This window comes from Brassica rapa, unplaced genomic scaffold, assembly GCF_000309985.2.
Source record: "Brassica rapa cultivar Chiifu-401-42 unplaced genomic scaffold, CAAS_Brap_v3.01 Scaffold0235, whole genome shotgun sequence".
Lineage (NCBI taxonomy): Eukaryota > Viridiplantae > Streptophyta > Magnoliopsida > Brassicales > Brassicaceae > Brassica > Brassica rapa.
Genome location: NW_022610179.1, coordinates 11175 through 26605, shown reverse-complemented (window position 1 = coordinate 26605; position 15431 = coordinate 11175). Strand labels below are relative to the sequence as shown.

Here is a 15431-nt window from a genome sequence, read left to right as displayed (position 1 = left end):
CGTCCATCGCTCATCTCGCGAGAAAGCAAACAATCGGATCTTTACTTTCTTACTCAACCTATATTAAGAGGCTTGAGGTCCTTGCTTATGATGTGAAACCTAAAGAGGTAAAGCTTTGAACTTTACTTAACCGTTTGTATTATTACAAAACCAAGAATCTGATTCTAAAAGTCTGTGTTAGGCTCCGGTTACAACGGCGGTACTGAAGGTGTGGACTTCCACCGTGAACGGTGTATTGAGAAGATTCAAAAGACTGTCTCTAAAGCCAAAGGTTTGAAGAGAGAGACACGACAAAACCAATGAGTTCTGTCAGCGTTTTCAAAACGCTGTTTTTAGTTTAAAACGCTGACGACGTTTTATTTTTTGGTTTTTGCAACGGCAGGTGTGAGTGGGTTTTCAATAGATCACGAGAAGCAGTTGGTGACGGTTAAAGGAACAATGGACGTGAAAAAGCTCGTCAGGAGTTTGACTGAGAAGCTAAAACGTAGCGTGGAGATTGTGGCGACGGCCAAGAATGGTAACGCAAAAGAGAAACAGTACGTGGCGGCTCAGCCTGCTCACGGGTCTGCGTATTTTCCGGGTGAGGATGGAGATACGATTGAATACTTAGCACCTCAGATTTTCAGCGATGATAATCCGAATGCTTGCGTCGTTATGTGAAGCGGCGGAAGAACATTGACGGGTACTAGAATTGTAAATATGCGCTTAAGATTTTTTTGAGATAAGTGTAGATGAAGCAGTTTGAAAAAGTAAAAATGCTTCTACCGTAAACAACTTGACTATCTAATGAGATTAATAGCCATTTTATGTTGTTTGCTAATATGAAAAATGTCTCTTTAGGCATTACATCATCCATTCACAGCTCCTAGGCCTGAAGATATGGATGACTTACCTTCTGCACGAGCTCTTGCCTATGACATGGTCTATAATGGCGTCGAGGTACATAAACAGCTTGGCCATTTTACTTTTTCATGGAACAATGTTTTTGGAGATTGTTTTGATACACTGTCTTGATGTATACTAGATTGGTGGAGGAAGTTTAAGGATATATAAGCGGGATGTCCAAGAAAAGGTTCTAGAGATCATTGGCATCTCAGCTGAAGAGGTTAGAATCACTTTGTTTGATTGATTATTACAGAAAAGCCTTTTCTCATGCTGTTTTCTACAAACAGGCTGAAGCAAAGTTTGGCTATCTTCTGGAGGCTCTTGACATGGGTGCTCCTCCTCATGGTATATCAATAACTTGATGCCACTCTTGTGATGATGATGATGATGATGATGAACAAGATTGTTCAAGCATGGTTGATGAGCATCTGGTATATTGTTTGCAGGTGGAATTGCTTATGGATTAGATAGGATGGTAATGATGCTGGCAGGTGCGAGTTCCATAAGGGATGTAATAGCTTTCCCAAAGACAACCACTGCGCAATGTGCACTAACCAGAACTCCCTCGGAAGTCGATCCAAAGCAGCTCCAAGATCTCTCCATCCGCACCAACTAATAGCGATCTCATCACAAGCATCATTTATGTCTTTAATGCTCTGAGAAGAGGAGTAAGTAGAGATGTGGTAGTGGTATATCTCACCTTTACTAACCTGGTTCATGTGATTGATTACACATGAAACTCATCACTTGCATCAAATTCTCTTTACTTTTTTTGGTTTTGTTTTATTATTCTGACAAAGTCTTCTTGCAGACTAAGGTATTGGTTTAGAGCAAAGGGAAAGCTTTCTGATGACCAAGCCTTGCATCGGTAAGTACCTCCACCATCTACTTCATATGTGTAAATCACCTGAACCATAGCTATTATTCGTTTGGTAACATCCCTCTCAGCGTCTAAAAAAAGCAACAGTCACTGGAGACGAGTGAACTGATGGTGTTTATAGGATCATTGATTGATAAATTTAGATCATAGTTGAGACTCTTAAAATATCATCAGACTTTTTAAATAACATTGACAAATCTATAGAATGCTGTTCTTTCTGAAAGTTGGATTTATTTGTGCATAGCAAATTGATAATCTGACAAGCCACGTTGTTATACAGATGTGTTGTGGCATTTGCTTCGGATTTGATATTTGCAAGTATCAGTTTGAACCCTCACCGTATAGCTGGTGAATTCTTCTTATAACAAATTGCTGACAGAATTCGTAAGTAAATAATAATAATTGCATCTTCCAATTTCGAATGATAAGTCGTATTGTTCTAAAAAAATTCCAAAGCCTTGCAAAACTTAAGATCAAAAGTCTTGAAGGAACGTAAATTGGAAATTTCTGAAAACACAACAACCATATAAACGATGAAAATATTTTTTAAATACATAACTCATATATCGTTTTGATAACCTAATAAAATAGAAATTAAAATATATTGTAGTATAATTACATATAAACTACAAAATTAAGAATTTCACTATAGATGGGATGAAGCTGCTCTCGACAAATCTGATAAAACTAAAGAAGGTTAGTAATCAATTTTTGAAAAATCATAGATTATTTTTTCATTGAATTATTTGTATGCTATACCAAGAATCGTATTTTAGTATTTGTTTTAACTACATATAATAGAATTAACTAAATATAAATTAACTAAACTTAAAATAAAAATATATTTGTTTTCTGAAATTATTTTAAGAATATATATGTATATATCTAAAATCTTAGACTTAGATAGATTTTTCTATCTATCTATTTTGGTTACTTATAATTAATAAATTTGTATAAATAATTGTATAGTTATCAAAAATTAAAACTAATTTTTAAAAATTGTTGATATATAAAATACTAAAGATTTAACGATTAAGTATTTATTTAAGTATAGAATTTTGTTTTTTTAAGTTTAGTTATGAAGTTGTATAATTATATTAAAACAAAACAATATTTTGAAATTGATTATCATATTCGGATATATTTATTTTAGTGATGATGTATGAATTATTATCATAATTTGAAAATTTACTAAAAAAACAATATCAACATGAATTGTAATATATGAGTTATTACCTTAACCAAAATTATAAATTAACATTAAATATAATTATATATGTCATATTTAGCTATACAATGTGTCATCAATATTAATAGCCATGTCAATATTACATAATGCCAATATTCTGCTACATAAACCCCAAATCCCCTAACTCCTGTTAAGTAGCCAAATTCATAAATATACTTATTCGACAAAATGAAAAACTTTAAAATATTTACTAATCCGACCATGCACAAGCATCCATTTCCTATTCCATCGCGATAGGATAACAATGCAACCAACTCCTCAAAAAAAAAAATCAACCTCTTTTGCAAAAAAAATAAAATAATTTTAACACCTAAAATTTTTTGTTTCCAAACTTCTACAGGGAACACACATAAAAAGAAAAAGAGGACGTCCACTCGGATCACGCAACAAACCAAAAGGTGTGTCATGACTCCTAAGATATAGTATTTCCTTATTCAAAATCATACCATTTTAAATTATGAATGTATTTCGTAGTCCACCAGATATGCAATCCACCAGCGTTCAAACCAAAGTTTTATGATTGTAAGTTTAAGTGAATTATAATAATATATTTTTTTTTTTGTAACTGATAAAATAATATATTCTTCACAGTATCTTTTCATAACTAATTGAGTTATCAAACTTGATCGCATAGGTGGCTTTGATAAGTGTGACCTTTATGGTGTACAATTCTTTTCAACCTAAAAACATTATTGTTCCTCAATATCTTTCATTCTGCTTGACTGCAACAAAATATTTTCTCATCTGTTTTTCTTCCTTTAAACTAATTTATTATCATCTATTTCCTGACATTTTAATCCATCCACCTATGTCAAAAACTTATAGAAAATGTCAACTTCCAAAAAAAACATAATTGAACTTAGCAAATAAATTCTTAATAATATTAAAAAATGTTACTTAATAATTTCTTCAGCCTCCATTTTCCGCGCGTAGCGCGGACAAAGACTCTAGTCTATATTAACAAGGTTAAACACACTCTTTTCATGCTCTCCTCACTTTATCAAAGAGGCTACTTACAATAAAAATAAATTAATAGAAAAAGAAGGAACTTTCATAAAAAAAAATTCATTATGATATTTATTTCACATTTCATCAAACTCAAGACAACTAAAATATATAACAGTTAATCTGACATAAATTTCCACACTTTAATCACTAAAATCAAGTTTTGAGAAATAAATAAAAATAACAAAATCTCAATAAATGATTAATATATATTCCAAAATTAAAATTAAAAAAATAGTTTGAAAGACAAAATAAAAAGATATAACAAATATATAGGAACTTTATCGAAATAGATAATTTATCCAAAATACATAATATAACACCGAATACATAAATTTTTAAAAAAGATTGGAGAAATTAATAACAACAAAAATTAAATTAATAATCCATTTACTATATTGTTTTCTTGCATTTCGTGAAACCAGTGTAGACAAAAATTAAAACCAAAAATATTGTAACTCATCTATTTTTCTTCTTTTTTTGCTTTAAAATAAGGCCAAGAAAAACTAATAAAATTATTGAAAACTATCACCAAAAATAATACATAATTAGAACCAAAAATTTCAAAATAGTCAGAAACAAGCAATAAAAATATAAAAGATATATTTGCGTGAATAGTGAGAAACTCTATAAAATAGAAAATATGAATGATGTAAAGCACAAATCTGAAGTTATTTTCCATCTTTAATTATCTAAAACATACTCCATTTATGTATTCAAAACATATAATATATAACTTAAGTTGTTTTTCGTTAATCAAGTAAACAGGATGCTAATGAATGACAATAATTTAAAACATATGATATGAGAGCAATTGTTTGACCGAAAATTAAAAACAAATCACATCCATATAAAACATTTGTGAAATGATAAACTTAAATAATTAAATAAACTCTCGCAAAACGTGGACACACCTCAAGAGAAAAACAATTCGATAAGAATATTCAGCATGCTTGATCATCCTAAATAAATTCAGAGTAAAATTCACTTAGTGTTTGTATACTTCATTTGAAACGTTTTAATTCAATATAGTCTCAATAAAAATTCAAAATTCGGTAACTATTATGTACTATGCAGGTGATACTTAATAGTTTATTTATGTTATATAAATTAAATATATATTCACTAGTCAAACCATAACAAGCTCATCATCAGCATGGATGGCAAAATGTTGGCTGATTATTTCCATGAAATGTTAGGAATTGAAATCATGTTTGGTATAAGTTCCTTTTGGATTTTGAATATTTCGGGTTCTATCATATATGCAGTTAGGTTTGGGTTCGGTTCAGATAAAACTCATAACCCAAAATACCATAAAAGAACATCCATTCGGTATTTATGTCAGGTTCGGATCAATTCAGATTTTTGGGTTCAGTTTTATTTTCACAACCCTACATTTTTATTTTTCGAACATCAACTTTACTTTATGTTTAAAGTTTAACTATATTAATTTTATTACGACTATCAGGAATTTATTCTATTTTTATTGAATCGATCAGTAAAAACTACTTATGCTATTCATCTTTGACCTAACCAACTTCAAAACAAAGTGATACACTACGATCGCTAACCACTATCAAATGAATCGGAAAAGTTATCATTCTTTTTCCACATATTTACATCTTTATATATTTTTTAAAAAATATTTACTAAAACAATAAATTTAATTTAAAATTCATTAAAAATAAAACATCTGAACCTTGCGCGTAGCGCCGGAATACCACTAGTACTTAAGAAAACTTTAATGTTATTAATTATTTGGTTCATATACTAATAGTTATTTTTTCTAAAAATATGAACTCTTCTTAGTTATTTATTTATCAGATTATATGATTTGTAATATAAACAAAAAAAATAATCTCTACAACTCTCGCCGGCGCTTACAAAAATTTCCCCTATTATAAGTGAACAACATAAATATGTTCATAATTTGTATCAAATATATGTGGCCAACTAATGTCTCGCCGGCGAGATTTAAAAGAAATTTGGTAGTAGTGATGTTACTATATCTGGACAGTTTTGTGATTTTGCCCCTTTTGACTGAAGGGGAAAATCTAAAGCATCCATTAATCGCTTCTTCCCTTTCTATCTGTAATCTATATTAACAAGGTTAAAACACTCTTTTCATGCTCTCCTCACTTTATCAAAGAGGCTACTTACAATAAAACAAAAAATTTATCTACTCTGATTCTGCTGTCTCATTTTCTGTCTTGAAATCAAGCAAACACTTTGATCAGAGCAAGAAATCAAGTAAAATCACTTTGATCAAGCAAGAAATCAAGCAAAATCTGCTCCATAGAATTACGGTTGAGTCGTTGGATAGAGGAAATTTTTGGATTAAACCACTTTGATCAGAGCTATGAATACATGGAGAATAACGGATCATCTAAGGTATATAAAGTATTATAAAACATTGTAAATTCATCATATAGTGTGTAACAAGCAAACACTGGTCATCGCGGGAAGGGACATCAAACATTGTAAATTCCTCATACAAACTTATCTACGGCCCAGTTCTTGAGAGATAATTTACTGATATGATTCATCTAAGACGCTCCTCCTTTTGAAGAGAATTAAAGTCTAAAAAGTTTCATCTTGTGGCATAAACCTTAAAATGTCTTTGGCGTTGGTGAATCTAAGCAAGAACACATGCATTTGCTACTGGTTAATATCCATAATGTGATATGGTCAAGCACCATTTACTGCTTTGCTAGTGGAGAATCTCAAGACTCAGAAGAAGACGACCAATATTCACGTACAAAAATTATAAAGAACTCCATTTAATATCATAAGAATTAAAATAAAAATAATGGAGTAAAATAATTCTAATTGAATTTCCATTAATGAATTCTTCAATCCAATAACAACCCCTTAGTGGTCAGAAGCTTCTAATTGAAGCATTTCACTCCTTGGCGGAATAGTGACAGAGTAGAATCAGAATGTAACTCTCTGTGATGAATACTCCCACAGACAAACAAGCTCAAATCATCTCATCACCTTCGACCATTGCATGAGACTCCTACGTCTTAGTCGTGTGAACTAGATCCATGTACATTGACTAACTTGTAAACATAAGCAAAAGATCCACTCCAACTCTGTTCATCCGATTTATCTTTGACAAACCAAAACATCACTGACTACACTTTGTAGGACAAACAACTCCTCCCAGATCAAAAGGTAAGTGTTTGTAACATCACCAACACATCTCTGTATCACTCTCCTTATCAAAACATCTTCACGACATGTCTTCACACTATTCCACTTAGTTAGCTTAGTCAAGACACCACCAGGTTCAGGGCCGGCTTAGAATTGTATTAGGCCCTTGGGCAAAAATAATTTTTACACATGATAGTTAATTAAACTAAGATTATAGGGCCCTACTCTAAAAAAAAAAAAAAAAGACGGGCCCCTTCTGTTATTGAATTGATTGGCTTTTGGGGTGGGCCCTAGGCGAGTGCACTCCTTGCCCTCCCTGTTGAGCCGGCACTGACCAGGTTCCCACACTCTAATACTAAGAGACAGACCCGAGAGTCCCTTTACCCATGACCAAATTTCCATTATCCAGTGTGATCCCTGATATCATTGATTCCATGAGCTTTTGTTCAATTTTTTTTATAAACAGTAACACTTTATTTCACCTTAATAAAACGCCAAATCAAAAACACTTAAGTGTGAAGAAGAGAATTCTAGAACAAGATTGAGCAATTTTACCAGAAAATTCATAGGAAAATAAAATATCAGAAAAGAGCAAGAATAATAAGCTAACAAACTTTTACAATTTTTCTTAGGTTAATCTCAAAGCGAAAGCGTATTTCTGCTTTATACTTCTTTGTTACTCTCTCATTAGCTGATGTGTCTCATTGGTAGCATTCTCTTGTATTAGAGCATGTGTATACGAATTCGTATATGTAGCTCATACTACATGCAACTTGTTTCCTTGACATTGCTGGAATAATTTTGGATTCGTTTGACTAATAGTGTGCATGTTTCTCGTTTATTTAGGACTCTACCTTCAAGTACCACAAGACTTTTCTGGATCTGTCTCTGTTTATCTGTGTTGGTAAATGCAAGCCTAGAAGATGAGGGACCAGATTACTTGGCTATGGCAGCCTTGAGGGCGTCTTTGCATCGTCCAGACGATATTGATTGGACTAGCTCAGATTACTGTACTTGGACTGAACTGGATTGTGACAATAACAGCCGCGTCACAGGCATACGGCTCTCCAACAAAGGATTCGCAGGAAGCCTACCTCCGGAGTTAGTTAACCTGACAGCTCTGCGAGTTTTCGAGATAACGAGCAATCAGATTTCTGGAATCATTCCTACAGGGTTTACTGAGCTGCAGTCTCTGCAAGTGGTTGCTCTCTCCAGTAATTTGCTTCAGGGACCAACGCCAAAGTTTAACTCGATGGTTCGAGTTGATATGAGTCTAGGCACGAACACTTTTTGTTTAGATTCTCCTGGCTCTCCATGTGACCCCATCGTTCAGACTCTCCTTTCTATTGCTGGGGGATTTAACTATCCCCTAGAATTTGCAAAGAGTTGGAAAGGGAACAACCCGTGTCAGGATTGGTTTGGGATAACCTGTATAGAGGGTCGAATCGTTTTTTTCGCCGTGCCATTCAGACAACTAACAGGTAGTATCTCTCCAAGGTTTAGAGACCTCGACTCTCTTCAGTTGATTGACCTGTCGTATAACCGTCTGGCTGGTACTATTCCCGTTGATATAACTAAGTTGAAGGAACTCAGAGTCCTGGACGTTTCTCACAATCAGCTTCACGGAAAGGTGCCAGAATTCAAGATAAAAAACGGGAAGCCAGTGATAAATACTAAAGGCAATTTGGAGATTGGGACTGACATCAGTCCGGGGGTTCCTTCACGTAAGGGAAACATGAATATCAAAATCCTCGTGGGAAGTTTGACTGCGAGTTTGGTTGTCGTGTTGCTGGTTGTCGCGGGGTTCATTGTTTATCTGGTTTATAAAATGAAGAAGGATCTCGTGCAGTCTTCTGAGCACATCGAGATCGAGATGCCTGAGCACAACGAGATCGAGATGCCTGATCACAACGAGACCGAGATGCCTGAGCACAGCGAGATCAACATGGCTGAGCACAATGAGATCATCGAGAACAAAGCAATACCAATGCAGATTCTCAGAGTTGAAACAAACAACTTTGGAGTTGAGAATTTACTCAGAGAAGGCGGGTTCGGATCCGTATACAGAGGTACACTGCACGATGGAAGGGAGATTGCTGTTAAGAAGATGAACCAAGAAGATTTTGCCGGTAAAGGCCTCAAAGAATTCGAATCCGAGGTCACTGTTCTAACCAAGGTTCATCACCGCAACCTAGTGTCTCTTTATGGGTATTCCATTGAAGGAAACGATAGGCTAGTAGTCTATCAGTACATGCCCCAAGGCACATTGAGCAAACATCTGTTTCACTGGAGTGACCACAGTTTGAGACCACTCGACTGGACTACACGCCTCAGTATTGCATTGGATGTTGCTCGAGCAGTAGAGTATCTCCATACGCTGGCTCTCCAGAGCCAAAGCTACATCCATAGGGACTTGAAACCGCCAAACATTCTTCTCGGGGATGATTTACGAGCCAAAGTATCTGACTTTGGATTAGTGACTGCTACAGAAGAAGGCAGAGAATCAGTCAAGACCAAGTGTCGTGGGACACCCGGTTACATGGCACCTGAATATTGTATAGTTATCTTATTCCTCTGTCAATTATCTATATTTGATTGTGTAATTTATTTTGGAAACTAACAACTAAAATATCTGTAATTGCAGTGGACGGAAGGGTTACGAGAAAGATCGATGTTTACAGCTTCGGAGTCATCCTCATGGAGCTCATAACCGGCAAGAAAGCTACAGACCTTAGCCGAGCTGAAGACGATATCCATATCACAGCATGGTTCAGGAAGATGCTTCGCGAAGAAGAAACTTTCTCGGAAGCTATTGACAGAAACATTATCGCCAACCAGGAGACTCAGCGGACCATATACAAAGTTGCAAAACTAGCAAGACAATGCTGCACAAGGACACCTGAGCAGAGACCAGACATGGCTCAGGTCGTCAGCTTCCTTTCCTCGCTGATTGAGCGGTGGGAACCCAGCGGCGAAATCCAAGATTTCGATGAAAATACAGTTTCTTCGGATATGAGAGCAGAATGGGAGAATATTGTGAAGGGAAGCAGCAGTATGGTGTGATAATGTAGAGTTTTGGAAAAGCTATGCAGCTAGACATGGTGTTGTTTCGTAAATTCAAATATGTTTCTCTGTTTAATCTTAGCTTTGTTTCAAATTGTATTTAGCTTTGGTTATGTTGTGTCTCCCTCCTTCAGGGCTTGGTCTCCAGAAGAACTTAGTTCTTGCTGGCTGTTCTATTCTAAAAACACATCTCATCTTGTATCCCTCCTTGTTCATATAATCAAACTTGTCTTAGCTTTAAAAAAAAGAAGCTCATCCCTATAGTATTATACACATATGAAACCATTTAAGCTCTTCTCACTTGAACCATGTAAGGATTTTGGTTCGCATTCATGCTAATTTAAATTGGGTATTTTTTTAAATATTTTTATTTTTTATTAATTTTAAATTTTATAACGGGTAGCCATAGATAATATTGATATATCATTGACGAGTAAGACAACAACTAGGCCTGGGCGAAAATAACTATACCCGAAGCCCATACCTTTACCCGAACCGAAGTAGCGGGTTCGGATCGGTAACGGATCCATGCTAAATACTGAATGGGTCTTAACCTCTTGGCTTTCGGATAACCGATCGGTTCGGTTGTAAACCGAGCCGAATGAAGCACCCGAGCTAAACCGATCTTATATATAATTTATGTTATATGCTGTTACATTTACATACTTTCCATGTATTTTCCTCTCTTTCCTGTTCTCGGCGACCAGCCCTAATCCAAAAAGAACAATGTTTTTTTGATTCAATCTTATAATAATAAAATGGAACCATAAATCTCTTTGTCTCTCTGTCTCATGCTTTATCTGAGGATTAGAAGAATCAAAATCAATCACAGGTTCATAAGTTTTCTTTCTTCTTCTTCGGTTTTTTTCTGGAAATTTTTAATCGATTCCAAATCAATAGAAACATCTTCTATTTGCATGTCTTTTGATTTTTTCATTAATTCATCTTTTATATGCATGTTTTCTGTAATTTCTTGTTCTTATTATTCACTTAAATATGTGCTTTTATGTTTACAGGTGGTTTTGACATCATCTTTTGATTGAGAAACCACAACAAAGAAGATGAATCTGAAGCTGTTAACGATCGTTTGTATTTTCATAGTGGGGACATGCAAAATTGCTTATGGTTTAATTCGTGTTGTTTAATACTCTAGTACTATTCTGTGGCTTTCAATTTCAGTATCTTTCTAAGTTTTAGATTCAAGTTTGTTCTGTTTTGGTGTGTTAATGAATGGGTAGTTCGGGTTTCTTCCGGATTTTTTGGTTATTTTGATTACAAAACCCGAAACCGAACAAGGTCCATTTCAATTTCGGGTTTAAGCGGATCTTCTGAGCTTTATCTGGACCGATCCGAACCTGGTTGGTTCCGAACCGATACCGTACCGGAAATTTTAAAAAACCGAATGGGACTTCTAGGCTTACATCCGAAAATCCAAAACCCCGTTTAAACCGAACCGAATCCGATGGGGGGACCGAACGCCCAGGCCTACAACAACATTGGTTTTTTTTTTTGGACGACTTAAAATGCAAATCATAAATGATAGATCTATCTCATGATCTACGCATACTTTTATGCAGTCGTCATCAGTTTTACAATAGCCTTGGTACTTACATTCAGCAGCTGAAAATCATTTAAAACAAGTAATATGAATAATTTTTCAAAAACAAAAAAAACTGATTTAACTTATTTTATATAGAGTTCTTATTTATATGAAAAAGAAGAATAAAATATTAACAAATGATTGAAAAAAATGATAGGAAGCAATTAAGAAAATGAAGAGTAGAGATGTAAACTGAATCTTTTCCGTTGACATGATTGTCTTTGTAGCTTTTAGTTTGATGAAGATAAAGTTATATGTTTTTTGGGTTTAGAGCAAATGGTTATCTATACTATACAATACTATACTATATTATACTTATATTTGTTGTTGGATAAGCTTGGGATACAAGTTTCCTTTTCCTATTTTAAGTTGTGATTATCTTTAGGATTAGGAGATATGATAATACTAAGTGATTTAGGATATTTCGAGTCCTATATATATATGGATGCAAGGTGTGATGCATGATGTGTGATTTTGAGACTTGTGATTTGTGATTGAGATCGTTGTGATTGAATAAGAGAAGGACTTCTTATTATTGTGATTCTATATTTGGTATCAGAGCAAAGCATAACTTTGAAGTTTCCAATCGACAACAATGGGAGACGGCAAAAGTGATATCGTGTTACACCAAGATGGCAGACCTACTTCTGTCAAATTTCCGATGCTAACTTCATCGAACTATACTGTCTGGGCCATGCGAATGAAGATAGCACTGAAAGTCAGCGAAGTATGGGAAACAATAGACCCCGGAACCAAAGACGAGAAGAAAAACAATATGGCTATTGCATTCTTATTACAATCTATACCAGAAACTTTGGTCTTACAGGTTGGCGACATTGATACAGCAAAGGCGGTCTGGGAAGCAATAAAAGCGAGACATGTCGGAGCTGAGCAGGTGAAAGAAGCAAGGTTACAAACCTTGATGGCTGAGTTCGATAGAATCAAGATGAAAGATGGAGACACGATTGATATATTCTCTGGAAAACTATCTGAAATAGCTTCTAAATCTGCCTCCTTAGGAGAAACAATTGAAGAACCAAAGTTTGTGAATTTTTTTTTAAAGAGCTTGCCAAGAAAGAAGTACATTCATATGGTTGCTTCACTTGAGCAAGTTCTAGACCTTAAGACCACAAGCTATGAAGATATAGTCGGTCGTTTAAAGGCGTATGAAGAAAGAATAACTGAAGAAGATGAAGAGGATGTCAATGATGAAACAGGGAAGCTAATGTACGACAATGCAGGTTCAAATCACGAAGGCTATGGTAACAACTACAATAACCGGGGACGAGGACGCAGTGGCAGATCAAATTGGAGAGGACGAGGTCGCGGTCGTGGATCTTTTCAGCAACAAAGATAAGTTTATAGGCAAGGACGAGGTGGAGGAGATGCCTCACATATCACATGCTTCAACTGTGACAAGCTTGGACATTACGCTATTGACTGTCCAGATAAGATGTTAAAGCTTCAAGAGACCGCCGAAGGGAATGAAAAGAAAGACGAAGATACTCAAGAAGCTGATGAGTTGATGATGAACGAGGTCGTTTACTTGAATGAGGAGAATGTAAACCCTAAAATCTTTGACACGGAATCAGATACTAAAGATGTGTGGTATCTAGATAATGGCGCCAGCAACCATATGAGTGGAAACCGTATGTTCTTCTTCGAGCTTGACACTACCGTTACTGGGAAAGTACATTTTGGAGATGACTCACGAATCGATATAATGGGGAAAGGCTCAATTCGGTTCATTATCAATGGTTGAAAGAAAATTTTGAAAGATGTCTACTATATACCATCGCTGCGGAGCAACATCATTAGTTTGGGACAAGCCACTGAGGCAGGCTGTGAAGTGAATATGAAGAACAACACGCTCAAGCTAGTCGACAAGCATGGTCTACTAATGGTTAAAACAACAAGAACTAAAAACCGTTTATACAAGGTCACGCTACAAGCAGATCATATTGAGTGTTTGAAGGTAACGACCTGTGCAGAGTCTACAATGTGGCACGCACGGTTGGGTCATATCAACAAAGAGACCATGAGGTCAATGGTCAAGAAAGAACTGGTTACAGGCGTGTCTGAAGTCGAGAGCAGTACTGAAGCTTGTGTCTCATGTCTGAAGGGAAAACAAACCAGGAAGCCCTTCCCACAAGCAACCTCGTTTTGAGCTTCAAAAACTCTCGAACTGATTCATGCAGATCTCTGTGGACCCATCACACCACCAACACCAGCCCACAAGAGATACATTCTTGTACTCATAGACGACTATTTGCGATACATGTGGACAATACTGATTAAAGAAAAGAGTGAAGCTCTCGAGAAGTTTAAAATATTTAAGCTACGTACGGAGCAAGAAACAAAAACAGAGTTAAGAGCGCTACGAACAGATAGAGGAGGCGAGTTTGTATCTCATGAGTTTCAGTCCTACTGCGACAAGTATGGGATCAATCGACACTTGACTGCGCCGTACTCTCCTCAACAAACGGCGTAGTAGAGCGATGGAACAGGACGTTATTGGAGATGACAAGAAGTATTTTAAAACATATGAGCATACCAAATCATCTATGGGGAGAAGCAATAAGGCATGCCACTTACTTGATCAATAGGGTTGCAACAAGATCTCTTGACGGGTTGAGTCCGTATGAAGCGTTGAGAAGTCGGAAACCAAACCTGTCACACTTAAAGGTTTTTGGATGTGTGTGCTACGCTAGAACAGAGAAGGCTGGTAGGAAGCAATTAGATGACAGGTCCAGAGTTCTTGTCCACTTAGGAACAGAACCGGGATCTAAAGCTTACCGTCTTCTCGATCCTCACACCAAACGCATTATTGTGAGCCGTGACGTTGTGTTTGATGAATACAAGCAATGGTGCTGGACAGATGAAACAGTCGATATGGAAGCTGGTGACTTCACGCTCGTGAAAAAACGTTGGGATAATGATGTCGCAACTGACGCTGAAGCTTCTGTACCTGAAAATTCAGCTGAAGACAATGATGAACCGGGGGAAGAAGAAGTTAGTGAAGACGGGGATAGTGATGATGGCTTTCAACCACGACGATCAACAAGAACATCTACGAGACCTACATACCTTGACCACTATGTTCTCATGGCTGAGATAGAGGGAGAACGTTTGTTGATGGCTATTACTGAGGAACCTTGGGACTACAACGAAGCCAAGGAGCTGGAGGTTTGGATTGATGCGTGTAAGGACGAGATTTTTTCAATCGAGAAAACAATACGTGGGATCTGGTTGAGCTACCTAGAGGTGTTAAACCAATAGTCTTGAGTGGGTGTTTAAGATTAAACGCAATGCTGATGGTTCGATCAGTAAATACTCGCTTAGTAGCTAAAGGGTATGTTCAGCGGCATGGCGTGGACTATGATGAAGTGTTTTCTCCGGTGGCTCGTATTGAGACAATTAGATTGATCATCGCTTTGGCTGGAACACATGGCTGGAAGATACACCATCTCGACGTTAAGACTGCGTTCCTTCACGGAGAGCTAAACGAAGATGTGTTCGTCACTCAACCAGAAGGTTTTGTCGTCGCTGGGAAATAACACAAGGTTTACAAGTTAAAAAAGGCTCTCTATGGA

The 15431-nt window shown here is 36.0% G+C and overlaps 3 protein-coding genes across 5 annotated transcripts; all 3 read left to right on the top strand.

Moving 5' to 3' along the window:
- The first annotated feature begins 386 nt into the window (after positions 1-386).
- LOC103862305 (receptor-like kinase TMK2) lies at positions 387-10071 on the top strand. 3 transcript variants are annotated; one of them, XM_033283116.1, is made up of 9 exons: positions 387-682; positions 841-939; positions 1025-1105; positions 1173-1230; positions 1332-1574; positions 1697-1753; positions 2046-2149; positions 3355-3412; positions 3489-10071. In XM_033283116.1, the coding sequence occupies exon 9, from the start codon at positions 8122-8124 to the stop codon at positions 9793-9795; it is 1674 nt and encodes a 557-aa protein (XP_033139007.1). In that variant the 5' UTR covers positions 387-682; positions 841-939; positions 1025-1105; positions 1173-1230; positions 1332-1574; positions 1697-1753; positions 2046-2149; positions 3355-3412; positions 3489-8121; the 3' UTR covers positions 9796-10071. The 3 variants fall into 3 exon arrangements, with proteins under 3 accessions (XP_033139007.1, XP_033139008.1, XP_033139006.1); XM_033283117.1 differs by having other exon boundaries at positions 1332-1553; positions 3355-10071; XM_033283115.1 differs by having other exon boundaries at positions 3355-10071.
- Positions 9873-10238, top strand: LOC117129899 (receptor-like kinase TMK2). Its single transcript, XM_033283112.1, has one exon. It carries the CDS (start codon positions 9873-9875, stop codon positions 10236-10238), a length of 366 nt encoding a protein of 121 aa, XP_033139003.1.
- A 2195-nt stretch (positions 10239-12433) lies between these two features.
- Positions 12434-13600, top strand: LOC117129898. The gene is made up of 2 exons (XM_033283111.1): positions 12434-13100; positions 13287-13600. Exons 1-2 carry the CDS (start codon positions 12434-12436, stop codon positions 13598-13600), a joined length of 981 nt encoding a protein of 326 aa, XP_033139002.1.
- Positions 13601-15431: the final 1831 nt, after the last annotated feature.